The 25,172-nt window shown below is 38.2% G+C and overlaps 1 protein-coding gene across 5 annotated transcripts in view; it reads left to right on the forward strand.

Moving 5' to 3' along the window:
• The window catches only part of TAOK1 (TAO kinase 1), a 146,379-nt gene that overhangs the window by 118,063 nt on the left and 3,144 nt on the right, over positions 1-25,172 (forward strand). For 4 of the 5 annotated variants that reach the window (XM_037069707.1, XM_037069706.1, XM_037069708.1 and 1 more), the window contains 6 exons: positions 2,190-2,426; positions 4,522-4,650; positions 7,192-7,395; positions 10,446-10,685; positions 18,446-18,658; positions 19,876-20,058. In XM_037069707.1, coding sequence (XP_036925602.1) covers positions 2,190-2,426; positions 4,522-4,650; positions 7,192-7,395; positions 10,446-10,685; positions 18,446-18,658; positions 19,876-20,058 — 1,206 coding nt within the window. The remainder of the gene's footprint in view (positions 1-2,189; positions 2,427-4,521; positions 4,651-7,191; positions 7,396-10,445; positions 10,686-18,445; positions 18,659-19,875; positions 20,059-25,172) is intronic. The other variant, XM_037069709.1, reaches the window with a different exon arrangement.

A 25,172-nucleotide genomic window follows, 5' to 3' on the forward strand; every position in this document is an offset into this window, starting at 1 on the left:
TCCCATTTCCCCCCTTCATTCCCCTCCACCCTGCACACACCCCCTCCCCACAATTCCTCCTCCCTTTAGATTATGTCCATGTGTCACAAGTTCTTTAGATTCTATATTTTCCGCACTGTCCTTGCCCTTCCCCTGTCTGTTTTCTACCTACCATCTATGCTACTTATTATCTGTACCTTCTCCCCCCTTCTCCTCCTCCCACCCCCATTTCTGACCCTCCATGCGTTCTTCATTTCTATGGTTCCACTCCTGATCTAGCTGTCCTCTTGGTTTGCTTTTGTTTTAGGTGTGGTTGTTAATAACTGTGTGTTTGCTGTCCTTTCACTGTTCATATTTTTTATCTTCTTTTTCTTAGATAAGTCCCTTTAACATTTCATATAATAAGGGCTTGGTGATGATGAACTCCTTGAACTTGATCTTATCTGAGAAGCACTTTATCTGCCCTTCCATTCTAAATGAAAGCTTTGCTGGATAGAGTAACCTTGGATGTAGGTCTTTGGATTTCATGACTTGGAATACTTCTTTCCAGCCCCTTCTTGCCTGTAAGGTCTCTTTTGAGAAATCAGCTGACAGTCTGATGGGAACTCCTTTGTAGGTGACTGTCCCCTTATCTCTTGCTGCTTCTAGGATTCTCTCCTTCATTTTAATCTTGGCTAATGTAATGATGATGTCCCTTGGTGTGTTCCTTCTTGGGTCCAACTTCCTTGGGACTCTCTGAGCTTCGTGGATTTCCTGGAAGTCTATTTCCTTTGCCAGATTGAGGAAGTTCTCCTTTATTATTTGTTCAGATACGTTTTCCACATGTTGCTGTTTCTCTTCCCCTTCTGGTACCCCTATAATCCGGATGTTGGAACATTTAAAGATGTCCTGGAGGTTCCTAAGCCTCTCCTCATTTTTTAAAATTCTTGTTTCTTCATTCTTTTCTGTTTTTTCACTTTTTTCTTCCTTCTGGTCCACCCGATTGATTTGAGTCCCAGTTTTCTTTCCATCACTATTGGTTTCCTGTGCATATTTCTTCATTTCAATTAGTTTAGCCGTCATATGTTCCTCTAATTTTTGGCTATAATCAACCAGTTCTGTGAGCATCCTGATCACTAGTGTTTTGAACTGTGCATCTGAGGGGTTCGCTATTTCTTTTTTGCTTAGAGTTATCGGCTCTGGGGCTTTGAGTTGTTCTTGAGCCATGTTTTGGACTGTTTGTGCCTGTTACGTATGAGGAGCGGAGCCCTAGGTGTTCACCAGGGCGGGGCAACTCAGCCGCTGGGTTGTGACGCTGTGTGTTGTGACGCTGTGTGACGCAGGGTCAAGGAAAGCAATGGTGGTCCCCTGTGCCGCCCCCCGAGTGGTCCTTTCCACTGTGTGTGAATGTTCGACCTTGGTCAGCCTGCCGCCTTGCACACTCACCGGGTTTGCCGGCTGGGGCCTGCTCAGTCTGTCTCACTGCTCACTCCTCTGCTGGTTTATCTGCATGGGAATGTGTGACCACGGCCAGCCCACTGCCCTACGCCTTCACTGGGTCCACCCAATGCTACCCCAGCTGCCTGCACACCTGGGTCGGGGGATCTTTCCTGCCCGACCTTGCTCTGCTGCTGACTCCGCCCCTCTTACCGTGCCGGTTGAATGATTCGTTGTTGTTGGACTTACATATAGTTCAATTTTTCTGTTCTTTGGCTGCATCTTTGTTTACTAAACCTTGGTTATATTCAAACTTGGTTGTGGGAGAAGGCACAGTGTTTCCACCTATGCCTCCATCTTGGCAGAAGTCCTCTTGTTTTGTTTTTTAATGCAGAGAATCATTTGTTTTAGCAGGATTTGTTTAAAAATGCTTTTCTTTCCTCTTTGAATTACCTTGGTTATTTGGTAAAAATCAATTGAATATGTATGGGTCTCTTTCTAGATTTTATTCTGTTCCTTTGATCTAGTGAACCTATTCTTAAAGCCACACTATTTTTATTACAGAAGTGTATGTCTTCCAACTTGTTTGCCCCTCAAGATTCTTTTGGCTATTCTAGGTCCTTTGCATTCCCATATAAATTTTAGAACCAGCTTGTCTGTTAGTTTAGAACACCTGCTGGATCTTTAACTGGAAAGTGCTAGCTGAGATCTGGTATATTAATTGTCTACTTTATTGTTGAGTGGTCTAAAATGTCTTTAAAAGACGAACATTTTATGTTATTTTATTCTCCTAGGTTACAAGGCAAATGCAAGAACATGAACAGGACTCCGAGCTTAGAGAACAGATGTCTGGCTATAAGAGAATGAGGCGGCAACATCAAAAGCAGCTGATGACTTTGGAAAATAAGCTAAAGGCTGAGATGGATGAACATCGCCTCAGATTAGACAAAGATCTTGAAACTCAGCGTAATAATTTTGCTGCAGAAATGGAGAAGCTTATCAAGAAACACCAGGCTGCTATGGAAAAAGAGGTGGCTGATTCAGTATTGTTATTTATTCTAGCTTTTGATACCTCAGAATTAACCAAGGTAGCATTTTGGTGTTAGGACATCTGTTACCCAGAACCAAACAAACCAACTGGGAAAAGGAAGAAATATTTATATAACGTGAATAAAATCGAGTTCTTAAGGATTGCTAGTTCCATTCCCAGTCAGGGACACATAAGAGGCAACCAAACATTGATGTTTCTCTTCTCTCTCTCTCTTTCTCCCTCCCTTCCTCTCTCTCTAAAAATAAATAAATAAAATGTTGTGGGGTTTTAAAAAATTTTTTAAAGATTTTTAAAATTTATCTTATAGGGGAAGGGAAGGAAAGAGAGAGAAAGAAATATCAATGTATGGTTGCCTCTCGTATGTCCCCTGCCGGGTACCGGGAACTGGCCTGCAATCCAGGCATGTGCCCTGACTGGGAATCGAACCGCGATCGTGTGGTTCGCAGGCCCGCGCTCAATCCACTGAGCTACACCAGCCAGGGCATAAATAAATAAAATGTTTTTAAAAATTTAAAAAGTGCTGAGTCTGGGAACCAATGAAGATGGGATCATTTCCTGACATTTGGTAGTTTTATAGTGTCACAGTAGTAAGTCCTTCAATATTCTAGGTCTTGCATCCCCTGGTTACTGAGTTTGGGGAAATCAACCATCAATAGGAGATTCAGGTCTGAAAACAATCATTCATGATTCTCTGTGTATTTTTTAAAAACTTCTAAAAATTTATAGCAGGATTTTTATGTCAGAATAGTTAAAGATTGTTATACAGGGAACTTGTTAGAGGTTATAAATTAAGATAAAGATTTAGTCTATTTGTTTATTTATAAATATCATTCTACCATATGATAGTGGTATACTTTTAATGAGTCTTATCATGTGAAATTTTTTCTTCTGTGTTTAGTATCCCATCTGTTTTGTTTTATTTTGAGAGTCACGTTTTTCAAGTGAAAACCTCTCAGTAAATTCACACAAAATCATCAAATATGTCTGGCTACTTCACACTGAGGCATTATCATAGTTACCCTCTTCACCTTTTCCCTCCAAAAAAGAAAAGCCATTCTCTCACAGTAGTAGAGAAGTTAGCAAATAATGTATGGCGTAAATAAATAGTTGATTTTGAAATAATTTGATGAAAGAATGTAGAGATGTTTAGAATTCTTTTGGGCTTTGGGTAGTATTTTTAATAACTTGAGAAGAGGTAGAAACTAATCTGTTGCCCTGGCCTGATAGCTCAGTTAGTTAGAGCAGCATCCTGATACCCCAGAGTTGTCAGTTTGGTCCCCAGTCAGGGCACATGTAGGAATCAACCAATGAATGCATGAATGGGTAGAACAGCAAATGGTCTCTCGTTCTCTTTCTCTCTCTCTCAAATCAATAAATAAAATAAAAACACATTTAGGAAAACAATTCATAAAACAAAATGTACAATATGATTAGAAATTTGTTTAAGCTATATAGATACATGAAAAAATTAGGAAGGGTTTGCACTGAAATATTTATATTGGGTATTTCTGGGTGCTGAAATCATGTAAAATATTTCTTCTTTGTGTTTTTCTGTATTTCCCAAATATTCTACAATGGATATATATTACATATATAAGCAGAAGTAAATTAGTGTGATATATATAACATTCATATATAATAATATATATAACATTCCCGTATTTAATATACAAATTGAAGGTCAGTGTTTCATTTGAAGATGAATATATATATTGCTTAATATACAAATAAATCTAGATAAAAGGTCATGATTTAGTTATATTTTTAGATAAATATATATTTGTTTTGTTTCAGTGTGGGATGGGCATACTCTATGTTAAATGAAAAAATAGTGGGAACTTTTGACTCTAATAGACCAGTATTTTAAAGGTGAATTTTATTTTACTGGTTCTCTATAATTCCTATAATAAAAGATCTGAGTCGTTCTTATTAATAATTATTTGGGAGTTTTTATTTTGGTAAGGCTTATACTGATTTTATGTTTTTGAGGGAACAGAGGTATCTGGTGATGTGTTTTAAACTGCTACTTTGAATCTACTTAATTAATTTGATCCATTTTTTAAAATTCCTTACAGGCTAAAGTGATGGCCAATGAGGAGAAAAAATTTCAGCAACATATTCAGGCCCAACAGAAGAAAGAACTGAATAGCTTTTTGGAGTCCCAGAAAAGAGAATATAAACTTCGAAAAGAACAACTTAAGGAGGTACTTATTTTATTAAAATTTTCATGCCAGTTATCTGATTATTAATACCCAGTGCTAATTAGGATAAATTTTTATTTTAGTTTTTTTCTTCAATTTCATTTGACATTGAATATTATTAGTTTCAGATATACAGCATAGTGGTTAGTAAATAACTTATGATCTTGCTCTGGCTGGTATAGCTCAGTGGATTGAGCACAGGCCTGCGAACCAGAGTATCGTGGTTTGATTCCCAGTCAGGGCACATGCCTGGGGTGCAGGCCAGTTCCCAGCAGGGGACTCACGAGAGTCAACCATACATTGATATTTCTCTCCCTCTCTTCTTCCCTTCCCCTCTAAAGATAAATAAGTAAAATCTTTTTAAAAAATTAAAAAATAACTTGTCTCCCCAGTCTCGTACCTACCTGATACCATATATAGTTATTAAAATGTTATTGACTATATTCCATATACATTTTTCTTTTTTTGTTTATAGTCATTAAATGTATATTAGTTTGAATGAAAACATTGATTGTGATCAGTTATTTGTCAGTGGACTAAGAATCCTCAGTTCAGTAGAATATAAAAGGAATCATCTCCTGAAAACATAAATTATTTTATTTCTAATAGCTTTCCTATTCACTTATTAAGTTCTGACTCACTAGAAATAAAAATATTCGAGATGTAAAAAATGTTATATTATCTTCAAAATAAACCATACCTTATTTTTTCTTACTTTTGGCTCAGAAGATTACAATAATTTGTTCTTATTCTGATTTTAACATAGTGTAAGGCTAAGGGCCTATTTGCTTATCACATTTTCTTTCATAGCAGAACATGTTGATTATTTCTTTCTGGCTACATGATTTCATATTCATTTGCCCTTTATGAGCTACTCTTTGGAGCTTCTTTTAAAAGCAGATATAGTCTAACTTTGAAAAGCCTTAATTGTTCCAAGGCAATTTCTGAAAAGGTATAATTACTTAGGATTGTGGTCAGGACAACAATGATATATCTCAGTTCATAACCCACTCTCACAGACTGATTGAAATTTTTAGCTTATGAAATCCGTTATTAGCACACTGATAAGTTAATTGATCTCGACAAAATAACAGTAATCTCTTTGATATTAATACTTTTGTGTGTGTAGGAATTTGCTTTATAATCACATATATGTCTTACTATGTACATATTGGTGGCACAAAGACTTGCTGTATAAACCTGGCGAAGTGAACTTGGACAAGATTTAGAGGGTATAATCTACAGCATGCTCCCATGACTATAATGCCATAGTCAAACTATATACTGGAACATTGGGTTTGAAAAGATTGTAAATAGGGTTCACAACTTTAATAAATATCCAGCAAAATGTGGTTATACAGTTTTGCTTCCCCGTGAAGTGAAATTTTACTTTTATGGATGCACTGGTATAGATAATTCTTTAATATATCTTATAGTCCTACTAATAACTTCATTTTGTTTAGGAAGTCAGATTTGTATGTTTACTTAGAATAATACTTCTCTGTTTAGAGGAAGGGACGTAGAGTCTTGGTAGGGAAGTTCCCTGACAGATTTTTTAACAGCTCCCAGGTGATTCTGCCTGTGTTTGCCTGTGTTAGCTCTCTCTCCTCCCACAGCGTGCGTACGCATACACCCTGTGCTGAGAGCTCCTAATGTGTGTGCTTTTTATTTTTATGTGTTTGAGTAACTTATGAACTTAAGTTATAAAGAATTGGGTTGGTTTTTTTTAATAAGAGGGAAAGACCATAAGGTTAGTAGTCTCTGAAAAATCATTTTATGCCTAGGAAAGGTGGTTGATTTATCATTTATATTCCTCACAGTGGTAATGCTTTCTAGGTTGAAAATGTACCAGTATTAATTAGCATTCTAGGGTGCGCTTCATTGAGTGCGTTGTCAGTGCTCTCATCTTGTCCAATAAAATGCATTGTCATTTAGGTAGTTTGTGAGGTGCCATTTAAAATGCTGTAGAAAAACATTGGCTTTTTTGCTCAGTAGTTATTAATGCTGAATATTAAATGCCATTCATAAGGAAAATCTCTATTGTCCCATAGTTTTATTGATTTTCTGTTTAATTACCAATTCTCTTACATCGAGTCCATCTATAATTTTGCCGAAAACTTAGTATTTATATTGTCAAAGACCAAGAAATGAAACATAACTACATTTTAACCCTAATTTTAGATAGCATATGATTTTTACCTGAAAGTACTTCTTCTGTCTCAGGAAGGATTTAAAGAAAGGTATGTCTAACTTCATTTACCAGTTTTTTTGTGCTTTTTGAAGCTAGAAACCATCATAAATGTAGCCGTGCCAAGTTAAAAGGATATACATCCTTTCTAGTGTATGTTTCTCTTTTCCTGTCCTACTTCTTGGGTAACTCAAGGAAGAGAAGAATATGACCTACCTCCTCATTACCTTGCCTGAGCATTAGAGAGGACACAGATAAAATACTTTTTTATATGGTAAATTTACCATATACCAAATGGTATATTCATATAGTTAATTTTTATTTTTTCTTAACTTAGTCATTTTTTATGTTGCTAGGAGCTGAATGAAAACCAGAGCACTCCCAAAAAAGAAAAACAGGAGTGGCTTTCAAAGCAGAAGGAGAATATCCAGCATTTCCAAGCAGAAGAAGAGGCTAATCTTCTTCGACGGCAGAGACAGTACCTAGAGCTGGAGTGCCGTCGCTTCAAGAGAAGAATGTTACTTGGACGCCATAACTTAGAACAAGATCTTGTCAGGGAGGTATGTTTGAATGATGTGAAATCAGGATCTTTCCTGAAAATTCATCAGTTATATCCCACCCTCAGGACCTTTGTATTTGTATATGTCCCCCTGCCCAAATCCCTCTTCTCCTGGTATTCATGTGACTTGCTTTCTCCCTTCCTTCAAATCTCTCTTCAAATGTCTCCTCAGAAATGCCTTCCCTGATCACAAAATTCTTCTCTTTCCTTTAAATATTCTTTGAATTTCTTTCTCTTACATACATGTAATTTTTTGAAGGAAGTCTCTCCAACTAGAATGGAAATTATATGAAGTCACAGATTTTGTTCAGGCCTTTATGTGCTTAGTGTCTGGCCCATAGTAGACATTTAATAAATATGAAATCCATGAATGAAAGAAGTATTAATTTTTAAATATGAGAAAATTGGATAAGTTAAGCCTTTTGATCTGCAATGGATGCCCTGAAATATGTATTACCATTTAACTTTATTTTCACATAAAAGTTCTTAGTTTATTAATCCTCTCGTGAAAATCTGTACAGTCACCACAGATAAAGTCACTAAATAATCTCTGCTTCTTCTGTTGCCAATCTCCAGCTCGCATTTTGCCAACACCAACATTGATTGGCCTTTACAGTCCCCCTGACTTGCTTCATTCTGTCTTTGCGTTGCTTTCTCTTTTTTTCTGAGGTCATCTTCTCAGGCCATATCTTACAAGTCTATGGTCTAAGTTCATTTTTCTTAGTGTAATCCAAGGAATCATCATTAAATTATAAATCATGCCCAAGCCAAAATGGGTTCTGAATCCAAACACAAAGATGATGTCTGGTGTGGTCTTACACATTTTGGCTAGTTTTTCCCGAATATCTGTCTTAGGTGTTGTTGCCTTCTCAGGGTAAAGGACGTCAATGAACATTTGTTTCTGCTGAAGTAGTCTGTTGATCGACTAACTGTCATTACTGTTCATAATGGCAGCTGGTCTTCAAGCAGCCACCGAGGAAAAAAACCAGTACATTTAATAATCATGTAAATTTTAATTAGGCAAATGTTAAAACTTTTATACCAATGAAAACAATTGTTCTCATTATCTGGGGTACTTGTAAGAATGGATTAATTTATTTCCAAAAGTGGCTTAAAATGAACTTAAAATATAGCATAATTGTTTGTTCAAATTCACTAATAATTAAATAAAAGCATATTAAAACAGTGGCATCAATTAGATAAGCACATCTTAAAAGATTGATAACATTGAGTCTGAGTAATGGCATGGGGAAATGGGCAGCTTGGTAAAAGTTTCAATTGATAACTATCCTGTTGGAATGTAATTTGAAAAAAGCTTTCAAAATATAATACATATATAAGAGGGGGACCCCCCCAAAATGGAATTATCTTCTGGAGGATGGGCTTCTTGTATAGGATTCCCTTGCTTAGGTCCGTGTTCTAGGAACCCATCTGTATCAGTGCACCAGCTGGCATTGTTGTGAGAGGCTGTATTTGGCTTCAGTGAACTTTTTTTTGAAGACTTCAGTACCTTTGCCCACTTCATGATGGGTGATTTATGAGTGTACCTGCCCACACTGTGCTTCTTGTTCAATAGTTTTTGACCAAAAATGGCATGACCCTTGTGTGCCACCCTCCCTATTCACCAGATCTTGCCCCATGGGACATTTTTTGTTGTTTCCATGAATGAAAGAAGTCCTCAAGGGAAACTTTTTACTGATATGGAAGTGGTGAAACAAAAAACAGCAGAAACACTAAAAAGCATCAATATTGACAAGTTCAAAAACTGTTCTGAGCAGTGGGGGAAAAGTCTCCATAGGTGTATTGCATCAAATGAAGAGTACTTTGAAGGTGACTGAAATTTAAACATGTAAGAATAAATACACAGTTTTTTATAAATACTGGGTTTTTTGGGCCTCCCCTCGTACTTTTATGCATCAAATCCATTTCTAGAAATCTATCCTATAAATAAATAACAACATGGTTATCTGATGCATCATGCATATATATTCATTGAAAATTTGTTTATAAAGCAAAAAATAGAAAATTTATGGTATTGTAAAACAAGCTTACAATGAAACTTCTAAAAAAACAGCAGTATGTAGTGATCTGATCTGGATATATGTCCATTTATATTGTTAGACGAAGAAAGCCCATTACATGCCTATAGTGTATATTCTTACTCAATTTTTAAAACTATATTTTTCTATAATAAATACGTCACGATAATGGGCAAGTTTGGGAAACATTTGCAACAAACTGTTGGCCTCTGGAAAAAATGTACAGCGGCAAAAGGGACAGTTTGTTTCTGTATTGCATGTGTGTTGTACTCGTGTTCTTTTTAACCTGAAAGAAAGAATAATAACATTTATTGAGCATCGTACTAGATATTATTTTGAGAACTTTCCACTTACAAGCTCATTTCATCCTCATAGCTATGAAATAGGTATATATTATTTCTATCTTGAGAAGCAATGAAACTGAAGCACAGAGAGTCTAAATAACTAACCTAAGGACTGGGAGCCCTCTTGAAATATAAAGTTAAGAAACAATTAATGAAGGAAAGACGTTAAGCCTCTTCAGCTAGGTTTGATATGTCTTAAGCTTATTGCATAAAATAGTATTAATGAATAAAAAATGAATAGAATAAGGAAATTCATGTTACTAATTACCCATCTACTACAGTAAAAAAAAGATATGTACGTGCTGATCTGAACTGCAAATATGTCCATTATATTGTTAGGTGAAGAAAGCATATACCTATAGTGTATATTGCTATTCAGTTTTTAAAACTATATGTTTTTCTTTAATAGACATGTCATGATAAGCATGGGGAGAAAGGTTGGGAAACATTTGCAGCAAACTGTTGGCCTCTGGAGAAGGGGTTTGCAGAGGCAAAAGGGACAAGTTGGACTTTTACATTGTGTGTGTGCGTGTGTGTGTGTGTGTTCCTATGCAGCCATTATTGAACCAGATTTTTGCATCTCTTTCCTGGTTATTCTGTTTTTTAGGATGTTTTTCTGGTATTACATAGCAGTAAATTATACTTTTTGTCTTTGCTTTATGGATTAGGAGTTAAATAAAAGGCAGACCCAAAAGGACTTAGAGCACGCCATGCTACTGCGACAGCACGAGTCCATGCAAGAACTGGAGTTCCGCCACCTCAACACGATTCAGAAGATGCGCTGTGAGTTGATCAGATTGCAGCATCAAACTGAGCTCACTAACCAGCTGGAATATAATAAGCGAAGAGAAAGAGAACTAAGGCGCAAGCATGTCATGGAGGTTCGACAACAGCCTAAGAGCCTAAAGGTACCATTAGCCTAAGCTTCTTGACAGGGAAAAGAGATAAAAGGCATCCACGTAAACAGTAACAGTCTAAGACAGATGTCTGTCATAAAGAAATTGAATAATCTTTTCATTTTGAGCATGTTTGGTTTTAATTTGGAGTGTGTGTAGCTGCATGTAGCTACATACTTTTGTTTATGTATTTCTCACTGAGTACCAAAAAATAGCCAAAACTTTTAACTGTTAAGTTCCATAAATAAGAATCAAAATTCTTATTTTAAATGTACCCAAATGTTCATTTCTGATATTACCTGTCAACGTGTTAACCTGTGGGGTTCTGTCTGTCAGTTTTGAAATCTTATTTGCTCTAAATGGGATTTGTATACAAAAAAGACAGTAAGTTCCTAATCAGTACAGGTGCCAGTGAATGAGAAATGCCTCTGCCTTCACTGTCTATATTTATCTGAAGAGGAATAGTGGAATCGTCACAGAACTTTACAGTTTGTACTCAGATTTGCTTTGAATAGAGGAATTCATTTGCATGGTAGGAAATTTGAAAGATACCAAAAGTGTACTGTACTACATAAAGTTAATTTCCCCCCCTTGTCTCTCCAGCTACCTGACCCACCAAACCCCTTCTCCAAAATCAGCCAGACTTAACAATTCCAAGAAATTTTCAAGTTTTATAACTTGTAATAAATATTTGAAGGAGTACATTCACATGAATCTTAATAAACTGAAACCACCCACTTTATAGGCTGGCATCTATATTAGTACCTCAGTTAGTCTGTACATATCTGCACACTTCAAACTTTTATTTACATCTAGTAAGGTCCAGGTCCCACAATATGTTTTTAAAGACCTTACTTCTTTTTAAAACTATTTGATAATTAAACTATAACCTGTTCCTTGGTCTTAACTGAATAATTTTCCTGGAGTGCAATTCATTCATGGAGGTCATTTGTGTCAAAATCTTGAAGCTACGCCATACCCAGTGGTATCCCCAGTTCCCACTCAATTCCATTTAAACAAGCTGTCTTGAACAAAAAATAGAAGCAAAGCTGTTTTTGCCCTTTCCCGTGAACCAAAGCAAAGATTGTACTTTGCTGTGTCTTTAAAACAGCTAATTATAACATCATTAACAATGTAGCTTATGTTGACTTTTGTAGTCATTGCTTAGAAAAATTGGAATTCCTAATGATTTTTCAGATTTATTTTGTTTCTACTGGAGAGGCATATACTCTTTGGCTATAGATTTTTAAAACAACATTTCTGTGAAATTAATTATAATTTTAAAGTTAGCAGTGCCCAGAAGTAAACCACTGAAAGCTTACTAGTTTTTTTTTTTAATATATTTTATTGATTATACCATTACAGTTGTTCTATTCCCCCCTTCAATCCCCTCCACCCACACCCTCCCTCCCCCACCATTCTCCCCCCCTTAGTTTATAACCACGTGTCTCAAGTTCTTTGGATTCTATATTTCTCCCACTATTCTCGCCCTTCCCCCTATCTATTTTCTGCCTACCATCTATGCTATTTTCTGTGCCTTCTCCCCTCTTCTCCCCCTCCCACCCCCCTGTTTCTAACCCTCCATGTGTTCTTCATTTCTATGGTTCCACTCCTGATCTAGCTGTCCTCTTGGTTTGCTTTTGTTTTAGGTGTGGTTGTTAATAACTGTGTGTTTGCTGTCCTTTCACTGTTAATATTTTTCATCTTCTTTTTCTTATATAAGTCCCTTTAGCATTTCATATAATAAGGGCTTGGTGATGATGAACTCCTTGAACTTGACCTTATCTGAGAAGCACTTTATCTGTCCTTCCATTCTAAATGAAAGTTTTGCTGGATAAAGCAATCTTGGCTGTAGGTCTTTGGATTTCATGACTTGGAATACTTCTTTCCAGCCCCTTCTTGCCTGTAAGGTCTCTTTTGAGAAATCCGCTGACAGTCTGATGGGTACTCCTTTGTAGGTGACTGTCCCCTTATCCCTTGCTGCTTCTAGGATTCTCTCCTTCATTTTGGTCTTGGCTAATGTAATTATGATGTGCCTTGGTGTGTTCCTTCTTGGGTCCAACTTCTTTGGCACTCTCTGAGCTTCCTGGATTTCCTGGAAGTCTATTTCCTTTGCCAGACTGGGGAAGTTCTCCTTTATTATTTGTTCAAATAAGTTTTCCACTCGTGGCTGTTTCTTTCCCCCTTCTGGTACCCCTATAATCCGGATGTTGGAACGTTTAAAGATGTCCTGGAGGTTCCTAAGCCTCTCCTCATTTTTTTGAATTCTCATTTCTTCATTCCTTTCTGGTGGGATGTTTTTTTCTTCCTTCTGGTCCATTCCATTGATTTGAGTCCCAGTTTCCTTTCCATCACTATTGGTTTCCTGTGCATCTCCCTTCATTTCAATCAGTCCAGCCCTCACACGTTCCACTAATTTGTAACTTTGTTCCTCTAATTTGTGACTATAATCAACCAGTTCTGTGAGCATCCTGAGAAATAGTGTCCTGAATTGTGCTTCTGAGAGGCTGGCAATTTCTCGGTCGCTTAGAGTTATTGGCTCTGGGACTTTGAGTTCTTCTTGCGCCATCTTTTGGGCTGTTCGTGCCTGTTCCATAGCAGGATCAGAGCCCTAAAGTGTTCACTAGAACAGGGCAGCTTACTAGTTTTTATAGTCATAACATAAATTTTATATGACAGCATTTCTCTGGGATAGAGAATATTTCTCTGTTCAGTATTTAACCCTTCCTGTTTCCTGTTGCTGCAGCCTTGAAGTTTGAAAGCTTGTAAACACTAGGCTGATTTTCAGATACTGAACAGAAATTAAGAAAATAATATTTATATTCACAGTCAGACTTTGAATAAAATGCCTCCTTCTGGTGACACATGAGCTCAAGAATTTCCCATAAAGAGCCCTGGCTGGTGTAGCTCAGTGGATTGAGCGCGGGCCTGCGAACCACATGATCGTGGTTCTATTCCCAGTCGGGGCACATGCCTGGGTTGCAGGCCGGTTCCCAGCAGCAGATTCATGAGAGGCAACCATACATTGATATTTCTCTCCTTCTCTCCTTCCCTTCCCCTCTAAAGATAAATAAATAAATAAGGTTTTTAGAAAAAGAATTCCCATAAATTATTCTGCTAGTTTAGTAGGAGAGAAAAATCACCAAGTTCCTCTTAGTTTTGTATATCTATCTACTTGTTCAAAACAGACTATATTTTAATGCCAATTAGCTTGTTTTTCTTTGTCTAAGTATTTAGTTGCCTTTTTCAACTTTTTCTAAGACTTTCTCAATTTATTTTTTTTAAGATTTTATTTAGTTTTAGAGAATGGGAAAGGAAGGGAGAAAGAGAGGGAGAGAAACATCAGTGATCGAGAGAAATATCTACTGGTTGCCTCTCACACACCCTAACCAGGACTCACCTGCAATCCAGGCATGTGCCCTGACCTGGAATTAGGAATCAAATTGGCAACCTTTCAGTTAGTGGGACAATGCCCAACCCACTGAGCCACACCACTCAGGGCTCCAAGATTTACAAAAGGGCTAGGATGCCTTTACCTTGAACACTTCCGTGAGTTGACCAGGATTTATGGGGGTTGGGGTATTGTCTGTAGAATGGTTTGGGTAAACACCTACTGCCCGTTCTGCTGTTTTTTCACCTGCCATCAAAATGGTGCTTTGTCAGTATTACATGAATAGAAACCACTTTAACTTATGTTCATCTTGTTTTCACTGAGTCAGACATTGAGGGATATAGTTTATTCTTGGTATAGGTATTACCATTCTTATTGAAAATGTATCTATGTGAGATGTATGAGGTCTGTCCAGAAGGTGTACAGCCATGGAGTATGAAAAATTAGAGATATTTATTGAAGAATTTACAAGAAACAGTGTACATAAGATGATGGAACCTCAGTCCCCTTCAAAACAGGCACCTTAGTGCCCTTCAAAATAGGTACCTTGGGGCCTGACATAGTTCTCCCAATCACCATCAGCTGTCCTGTCCTATTTTCCTGAATTTCATTGATGGTCTGAAATCTCTTCCCTTTCAAAGCTGGTTTTAGTTTGGGGAAAATCCAGAAGTCATGGGGTGCCAAATCTGGGCTGTAGTGGGGGCTGAGTCACCTGGGTGATTTAATGTTCCACAGAAAAACTCTGCATGAGACATGATGCATTAGCAGGCACATTTTCAAGCTGCCAATCCCAGTTGCCCATAGCAGTGCCCTTCGGAATCATCCATATAGTTTCTACAGAGGAATGTTCAAGCTTAATACAAACTTTAATGCAGATTTGTTGCTCTACTCACCCAGTCATTTTGAATGTGATGGCCACACAGTACACAGGCTCACTCAATGGCATCTACAGCCCCCACTGACTAGTACAGTGAAGTCGTCATTGTTCACACATGCACATTCCACTCCACTCTCCTGGGCTGCCAGGTCACACTGATGTTGAGCAAACCATTCTCGTTATATTAACAAAATGGCTGGACTTTTCCCAGACAGACCTCATATGTAACCTGTTGTAACCATTTTGCAATATATATAAATCAAACCATCACCCCCTATGCCTTAAATTTGTTCAGTGATATATGTCAGTTATTTTTCATTTTTTTCAAGGAATTATTTTTCTCATTAGGTTAGTGATACACAGTTTTCTTGGTACAATATTTAAAAAATAAAAACTTAAAAGAGTAGAGGCTGTTAAACAGAGGCAGAAAGGAATGTCTAAATTTCATTGTTCCATTCCTGGCTAACTTGAAAGAATTTTTTAACCAAGGACAGTATTTAAGAGCAATGCTATTAAGCATAGCTAAACCAAGATTTTCTCTTTGTAGCTAGACATTTCTTCACCCTTCATAGAATAAAGGTATATGAGTATGACCTAGTGCCTCAGTTAGAGTAAAATATGGCAAGGTTATATTTGATGTTGTAGTATAGGGGAAGGCAAAAACTACTTCTTGGCAAGGTTACTACTTTGGTCATATATGCATTTCTTGTACATTGTATCAGACAATTAATATGTGGCAGTATTTGTATTAGGTAAAATAATTTCACCTATAGATTTTTGCCTTATTGTACTAAATGAATATTTTCTCACTTGTGGGCTTGATCAATAGTATACCTTATAGAAGTATATTTCACCATATTAAATTTTGTTAAAACCTGAATTTATAGAATGCCTAACCTGTGGTTAACCAAAAACTAAAGGCAAAACTCCTACATCTCTGAACTTAGATTATTTTATCTCAGAGATGTTTATGTAATTCCTGTTTATCATCACCCTGAGAATGCTTTCTCCTCCTTTGCCTCATAATTTTTTTTGACCTTTGAAAGATGAGTTAACTGACTTTCAAGTTTTGCTTGTGGTGTTAAAGAGTGAACTGTTATATGATGTGTATCTACCTAGTTTGTTCCCTTAAGGAAAAAAACAATTATAATAACAATATTAGTTATTAATACCCTGTTTTGATGGGGTCCGTCATAGAGTGTGTAGTTAGAATTGAGATTGTCTTTAAAAGAAATTGGAGCAAAGTGTCTCAGATAAGAACAGCATACATATGCTTACATTCAACCCTAGAGATCTGATCAAATATTGTCTGTGTTTTTATGTCTGCTACACTTACTGCATGAAAAGAAATGTAATTTTCTGTCATCAGTATACACAGTAATCAAAACTAAATTTGGGACTTCCGCCAAGATGGAGGCGTAGGTAGAAACACTGTGCCTCCTCGCAAAACCAAGTTTAAAGTCAACAAAGTTTCAGTAACAGAAATGCAGCCAAAACACAGAAAATTGAACTATATGGAAGTCCAACAACAACGAACCATTCAACCGGCATGTTAAGAGGGGTGGAGCCAGCAGCAGAGCGGAGCGGGTCAGGCAGGAAAGATCTCCTGACCCAGGAGCACAGGCAGCTGTGGGTGGATCCCAGGTGTGGGGTAGCAACAGGCGGACCCAGTGAGGGCACAAGGCGACAGGCTGGCCGCAGTCACACATTCGCGCACAGATAAACCAGCAAAGGAGCGAGCAGTGAGACAGACCTCGCAGGCTCCAGCAGTGGGAAGCAGCAGAGGGGACTGCCATTGCCTCTCTTTGACCCCGCCCCCACATACAGTATCACAACCCAGCAGCTAAGTTGCCCTGCCCTGGTGAACACCTAGGGCTCCACTCCTCATATGTAACAGGTGTGAACAGACCAAAATATGGCTGAAGAACAACTCAAAGCCCCAGAGCCAATAACTCTAAGCTACCAAGAAATAGCCAACCTCTCAGGTGCACACTTCAAAACACTGGTGATCAGGATGCTCACAGAACTGGTTGATTTTAGTCACAAATTAGAGGAACAAGTGAAGGCTAAACTAATTGAAATGTAGGGAAATGCACAGGAAACCAATAGTGGTGGAAAGGAAACTGGGACTCAAATCAATCGAGTGGACCACAAGAAAGAAAAAAATGACCAAACAGAAAAGAATGAGGAAGCAAGAATTCAAAAAAATGAGGAGAGGCTTAGGAATCTCCCGGACATCTTTAAATGCTCCAACATTCGAATTATAGGAGTACCAGAAGGGGAAGAGGAAGAGCGACAAGTAGAAAACTTATTTGAACAAATAATGAAGGAGAACTTCCTCAATCTGGCAAAGGAAATAGACTTCCAGGAAATCCAGGAAGCTCAGAGAGTCCCAAAGAAGTTGGACCCAAGAAGGAACACACCAAGGCACATCATCATTACATTAGCCAAGACGAAAATGAAGGAGAGAATCCTAGAAGCAGCAAGAGATAAGGGGACAGTTACCTACAAAGGAGTTTCCATAAGACTGTCAGCTGATTTCTCAAAAGAGACTTTACAGGCAAGAAGGGGCCGGAAAGATGCATTCCAAGCCATGAAATCCAGAGACCTACAACCAAGATTGCTCTATCCAGCAAAGCTTTCATTTAGAATGGGAGGACAGATATAAATGCTTCTCAGATAAGATCAAATTCAAGGAGTTCATCATCACCAAGCCCTTATTATATGAAATGTTAAAGGGACTTAATCTAAGAAAAAGAAGATGAAAAATATGAACAGTGAAAGGACAGCAAACTCACAGTTATTAACAGCCACACCTAAAACAAAAGCAAACCAAGAGGACAGCTAGATCAGGAGTGGAACCATAGAAATGGAGATCACATGGAGGGTTAGCAACAGGGGAATGGGAGAGGAGAATGGGAGGAGAAGTTACAGAAAATAAGTAGCATAGACGGTAGGTAGAAAGTAGACGGGGGAGGACAAGAATAGTATGGGAAATACAGAATCTAAAGAACTTGTGACACGTGGACATAAACTAAAGGGGGGATGGTGGGGGAGGGGTGTGCAGGGTGGAGGGGAATGAAGGGGGGGAATTAGAACAACTGTAATGGCATAATCAATAAAATATATTTTTCAAAAACTTATTTTAATGTTTGCTCCAGTTGCTAAACTTACTAGTAAGGTAATAAGTAGTAAAAAGCAAAAGATTTATACAATCTGAAGAGAAACCAGAGTATATAAGGTAATAAGTAATATTGCTTGAAGTCCTGTGATAAATGAGGTTGTTGGCATTATAATGATTTAAATTAGAGTTTTTGTTATTAAAATGTATAGATTTCAATGATTTGACCCATTAGCCAAGTGCAAAAGTACCTGCAACCTGATGGTCTCGTCTCCCTTTTATTTCTTCTTCCTTTCTTCTAGTAGCCTTTGTTTTCATGGAAGCATAAGGTATTCCAAATGCCATGTGCTAAAAATTGTATACACTTATTTTTGCTTTTCCAGTCTAAAGAACTCCAAATAAAAAAGCAGTTTCAGGACACCTGCAAAATCCAAACCAGACAGTACAAAGCATTAAGAAATCACCTACTGGAGACTACACCAAAGAGTGAGCACAAAGCTGTTCTGAAACGGCTCAAGGAAGAGCAGACCCGGAAGTTAGCCATCTTGGCTGAGCAGTATGACCACAGCATTAATGAAATGCTGTCCACACAAGCTGTGAGTTTGTTTTATTTAGGCACAACAATTTAGTAGCCCCATCCTTTTACCACCTGAATAAAATCCCAGCAATTAAAATATTAGTTGGAAGTGATAGCTCTCTTGCATCTTGGAAAATGGTGGTGCTCCATATTCTTCTGGCTCTCAACATTTCTAGGAAGCCGGCATGATGTATACAGAATTCTCATTGGTCCATTTATACATGAAGTTCTAAATAGGCTCTTTGTTGATACCTCTTAGGCAAATGTTTAGTGCATTTCCCACAAGTTTATCAAGATATAGAGCAGCAGCTTTATTAAGGAGTGGGCAAAAAAGTAGTACTGTATTGGGAATGCAGATGGTTACATTTTAAAAATATTTATTTATTTTTAGAGAGAGGGGAAGGGAAGGAGAAAGAGTGGGAGAGAAACATCAGTGTGTGGTTGCCTCTGATGTGACTCCCACTGAGGACCTGGCCTACAACCCAGGCATGTGCCCTAAGAATTGAACCGGCAACCCTTTGTTTCACAGGCCCGTGGTCAATCCACTGAGCTACACCAGCCAGGGCCAGATGGTCACATTTGGGTGCTAATATAAAATATTTTTAATATAAGTTTAGTAAACTAGTTTTTTAAAAGAGCCAGGTAGTAGATATTTTAGGTTTTGTGGGCCAGGAGGCAAAATTGAGGATGTTATATGGGTACTTAAGTATATAGCCATTTAAAATGTAACTTTTTCAAAATATAAAGACCATTCTTAACTAGTAGACTTAAACACGCACGCATGCACACACACACTTTTTGGCCCATCGGCTATAGTTGGCTTTGTCCCTGTTCTGCAGTTATTTCCATTTGAGAGAAGAAATTTAGAGTCTTTCTGTTTTAGAGTCTTTTTAAAAAAATTCTATTGATTTGAGAAAGAGATAGAGACAGACATCGATTTGTTTTTTTACTTACTTGTGCATTCATTATTCATTGGTTTATTCTTGTATGTGCCCTGACCAGGGTCAGACTTTCACATATCAGGACAACGCTCTCATGGTTATTTTTGAAGTAGCTTATGATAGTTTTATCTTCATAATGCTATCATTGGTTACTGTGCCTTTTTCAGAGATGTTTAAGATAGAAGAGAAAACAATTCTGTATCCTACAGAAGAATAGGCTTCTTCTTTCACACTTCTTTCCACAAGTCGTGAACAGATAGCTCACAGTAGAATATATCTGTTTTCTTTCTCTCAGCTACGCTTGGATGAAGCACAGGAAGCAGAGTGCCAGGTTTTGAAGATGCAGCTGCAGCAGGAACTGGAGCTGCTAAATGCATATCAAAGCAAAATCAAGATGCAAGCTGAGGCACAACATGATCGAGAGCTTCGGGAGCTTGAACAGAGGGTCTCCCTCCGCAGGGCACTCTTAGAACAAAAGGTATAAGTAATAGAAGGAAGGTAATTGTGCTAGTATTTGCTTTCTTCTTGAAGCATTTTATAAAGATATTGACAGAGGTGGCATTAGACTATTTTTATAATATCACATTTCCTTTTTAATTTGGTCATTTTTTCTTTTTTAAAAAAGTATTGATTCAATAATGAACCTTATAATTAATGAGTTCTAAACATTAAGGGACTATAATTAAGTATAACTGCTAGAAGAAAGATAGGAATTATGTGAAGACAATTGAATTCTGAGAGAATAGCTCTGGCTTCATGTTCTCACTTCTTCTTTGTATGTAGCCCTCCCTAAAGAGATTGCAGAAAAATGTGTAGAGTGAAGAAAAATAATTTTAGCAATTGCATGGAAGAGGCAGGGACAAAGGATCAGGAATATATACTTTACTCAAACATCCTGGGCCTAGAACTGTACAGATTGGTGGAAGATTACTAGGGAACAGAAGATAAAATCAGTTCCACACTGGTGAAAAGTCAGGCTGAAAATGTTACATTTAGATGTACCTTTATTTATTGTTTTTTACTTATTCTTTGTCAAATATATTAGAAAATAGAACTAGAATCACAAAATTCATTTCTGTCCTTTACGGAACTTAAGCTGTGTGTGTGTGGCCGGGGGATAAGGGCACTGGGCAAAAGATTTTGAGTGATAAAAAGAGGAAAGGAATTTATTATGAGAAGTAGTAGATTATCAATTGTATCCATAATTCAGAGGTATGTTCTAGAATTCCTGAGCCATAAGTTCCCAGTAGTTGACATAGTCTTAAGTCCATTAGTCCATTATGTTAATGATCTTGCCTATTAAAAGTTGTCAGTGATTATCAGCTCATAGATTTTCTGTTGTTTCCTGCAGTTCTTCTGATAAGAATATATTCTTTAAAACGTCCACCTAAGTAACATGTTACTGTTTCTCTGGTACATCCGTCTTTAATACTGGCTTCTTGAGAGGTACTTTCCTCTAAAAATTACCTCAATCAATGTTTTTCATTCAGGTTGGAAAGATAAAAAACATAAATTTTGAGAAAAATCTAATTTGTCTAATGTACAGATTTTATAAATCTCATTTCAACTTTCATATTTAAAATACAGTACAAAGTTCTGTTTCTTAATGCTTCAAAATTACCACCAAGAAGAAAACTCCCTGTAGTATTTGAGGAATAGTGTTGTGGAAATATTAGTACTATTATATTTATATTTTTAGCTCCACCTAGTGGTTCAGAATTAAACAGTGCTAATTAATCATTTCAATATATGAAGCGAAGCCTAGGTGTTCTACAAAGTCTAGTAAAATGTACGTATAAAACTGATACAGTTCTGGCCAAGATGGAAGCGTAAGTAGGTAATACTTTGCATCCTTGCACACACAAAAGAAGAACAACAACAAAAACAAAAAGCAACCAGACTGCCAGAAAATTGAACTGTATGGAAATCTGACAACCAAAGAGTTAAAGGAGAAACATTCATCCAGACTGGTAGCAGGGGTGGAGACAGGCAGCTGGGCAGAGAGGACACATAGCACGGGTGGACAAAGTGTTGGCTGGAGGACTGGGTTGTCCCACATTTGCATGTGAACAAACCAGAAGTAACAGCTGGGGAACGAGATAGACTTTGCAACCCAGGGTTCCAGTGTGGGTAAAGAAAGCCTCAAAAACCTCTTGAGTGTAAAAGCCTGTGAGGGTTGAGGCAGCGGAAGAAACTCCCAGCCTCACAGGAGAGTTCGTTGGGGAGACCCGCAGGGTCCTAGAACATACACAAACACACCCACCAGAAGGGCCCAGTTTGCTTGTGGGTAGTGGAGGAAGTGACTGAAAGCCAGCTGAGAGCCCTGCAAGGGGCATTGTTCCCTGTCTGTGGACTCCTCTTCCACATACATCTCCATAATGCAGCAACATGGGTTGCCCAGCTCTGGTGAATTCCTAAGGCTTCTCTTATGATGTAACAGGTATGCTGAGACAGAAATATGGACCAAATGAAAGAACAGATCAAAACTCCAGAAGAAGAACTAAGCAACGAAGAGATACCCATTTTATCAGATGCAGAGTTCAAAATACTAGTAATCTGTATGCCTACAGAAATGGTTGAGTATGGTCACAAAATACAGGAAGAAGTGAAGGCTATGTAAAGTGAAATAAAGGAGAATGTACAGGGAGCCAGTGGTGAAGAGAAGGAAACTGGGGCTCAAATCAACGGTTTGGAGCAGAAGAAAGAAATAAACATTCAACCAGAACAGAATGAAGAAACCAGAATTTTGAAAAATGAGGATAGGCTTAGGAACATCTGGGACAACTGTAAATGTTCTAACATCCAAATCATAGGGAGACATTTAATTTTTATAAAGGTTTTATTTACTTTTAGAGAGAAGGGAAGGGAGGGAGGGAGAGAGAGAGAGAAGCATCGATGTATGAGAGATACTTGGATCAGTTGCCTCTCCCGCTCCCCCACTGGGGACCTGGTTCTCAACCCAGGCACGTTCCCTGACTGGGAATTGAACTCTTAGTTCACAGCCAGTGCTCAGTCTACTGAGCCACACCAGCCAGGGCTTTTACTCCTTTTTTAAACTATACATTGGATCATTTGCTCTTTAGGTATCTCACATTTAGATATGGCTGATTATATTCTCATGTTGTTATTTATATATTCCTCTCTCCTTCATATTTATTATGAACTGGTAAGTAGATTTAGAGGCATGGTCATGTTTAGATTAAATTTTTGTAAGGGTTACTATATATTTTCTTCTGCATCATATTGAGAGATACATAGTATCTAGTTGTCCCTCTTTTAAGTGATGTTATATTGATCAGTGGGTTCAGGCATTATCAATGTGATCATAAAAAGTTTCTTCAACTATTTTTATTGTCTGTTGACTTTAATGGGTTTTTTTTACATTTATAAAAATTATATATAGTCACCTATATTTATTTGTAATACCTCCTAGTTTTCTGGAACTGATTAAGTGGCTACCCAACCATTGATTTCTAAGTACATAGTGCCTTGTAACTTTTTAAGAAATATTTATTTATTTTTAGAGAGAGGGGAAGGGAAGGAGAAAGAGTGGGAGAGAAACATCAATGTGTAGTTGCCTCTCATGTGTCCTCTACTGGGGACCTGGCCTGCAACCCAGGCATGTGCCCTGACCGGGAATCAAACTGGCGACCCTTTATTTCACAGGCCAGTACTCAGGCCACTGAGCTACACCAGCCAGGGCAGGGCGTCTTCTAATTTTTTAATGAAAACTTTAAAGTTTGTGGTTTTGGCTTTCACTTTGGTCCATCTGGAACATGGTATGTGATGGAGTTCCACTTTTATTTCCTTGCAGATAGATGGCCAATTGTGCCTGTGTTATTTGTTGAGAATCTTTTTCCCATTGAATTAATTGCTGCTTTTGTCCTGCATTAAAAGCATACAAACTTTGATCTTCATTCTATTTTTAATTTACCAGTTTTCTATTCCTATACCATTGCTATATTTATCTTATTAAATAACATTATGGTATGTCTACTAAGGCTGGTTTCTCCTCACTCATTTTTTTTCCATTTAACTTTATACCTAATGGATTTAGTAGCCATTGATGATAATACTTTAATTTATTATTTTAATAGAGGTTATTACCTTTGCTTTTAAGGACTTGATTTTACATATTTTAGAAATATAAATTAGAGGACTCTGGTCAAGATGGTGGTGTAGGCATACATGGCTCACCTCTTTGCCCAACCACATCAAAACTACAACTAAAATATAGACCAACCATTGCTCAGAACCAACAGAAATCAAGTTAAATGGAGGTCTGACAACTATGAAAGTAGAGAAACCACATATATCTAGACTGGTTGGAGGGTAGAGACCTGGAACGGGCCGGTCCCCATCCACTTATGCTGGATAGAAAAATGTGAGCCATGTCTTGAGGAGTCCCAGCCCAGACCTCCAATGCCAGGAAGATAAGTCTGCACAACTTCAGGCTGCAAAAACTAGCTGGGATTGAGTCAGCAGAAGAAACTGCTGGAGAGCCTCCTGTAGTTCCTCTAAAGAAACCACACAGGACTCATCTACTCAGACTCACTCTGGCGCCAGGAAAGCACCTTGAGGAACACCAGTGGTATACAGGAGGAGGCTGAGGTGTCTGGCATCAAGGCAAGCAGAGGTGATTGCCCTTTTCTGGCCCTCTCCCCACAACAGACTGGAGCCAGATCTAAGATTCTATCAACCTGGTTAACACTGTTTGACCATCCTTGGAGATCCCCAGAGACTCTGCGCCTATCAATTTAGGGGCCCACCCAAGCTGCTTTTCCATATGAATGGCTGGTCTTGGCTCCTGCTGCACAGCTTCCTAAATCCTCTCAAGCAGGCCCTGCCTGGTGTGGCTTAGTGGACTGAGTGCTGGCCTACGAACAAAAGGATCACTGGTTCAGTTACCAGTGAGGGCACATTCCTTGGTTGTAGGCCAGGTCCCCAGTGGGGGCCACATGAGAGGCAACCACACATTGATGTTTCTCTCCCTATCTTTCTCCTTGCCCTCTCCTCTCTCTAAAAATAAATAAATATCTTATAAAACAAACAAATCTCAAGCAAGCAGCTGCTGGCCTCAGTGAGCCCCAGGCCCTGAACTAGTAGCCTAGATTCACAGGTTGGCCTTGCCTAGAAATCTCCAGGCCCAGCACACATAGCAGCCATCTCTTGATTGCTTTGTAGCTCAGAAAGGGTGGCCCTGGGCAAAACACTGGTGGGGGCTGACCTTGGCCTGTACCACCACTGTGACCCTGCATAGCTGATTCTCCACAGAGTTTGGAGGTTGGTGGTATGTGGTCACAGCCGTTCTGACTGGCCTAGGTGAAGCCCTCTCATGGATCTGCAAATAGCAACCAAGACTCAACTACAAGAGTAGGGTGTACTCAGCCCATATGTAGGGTGCACCTTGAGTACCCAGCTTGGGTGATAAGTGAAGCTGTGTCTCTGGACCCTACAGAACAGCTACTGCATTAGGCCATACTACCAAGTCAGAGCAGCTCTGCCTAATACATAGAAATACAGGGAGCCTGCCAAAACCAGGAGACAGAGAAACATGGCCCAACTGAAAGGATAGATCAGAACTAGAAAAAG

Source organism: Sturnira hondurensis, unplaced genomic scaffold (genome assembly GCF_014824575.4).
Source record: "Sturnira hondurensis isolate 20B ecotype Veracruz unplaced genomic scaffold, ASM1482457v3 Scaffold0018728, whole genome shotgun sequence".
Classification (NCBI taxonomy): Eukaryota; Metazoa; Chordata; class Mammalia; order Chiroptera; family Phyllostomidae; genus Sturnira; species Sturnira hondurensis.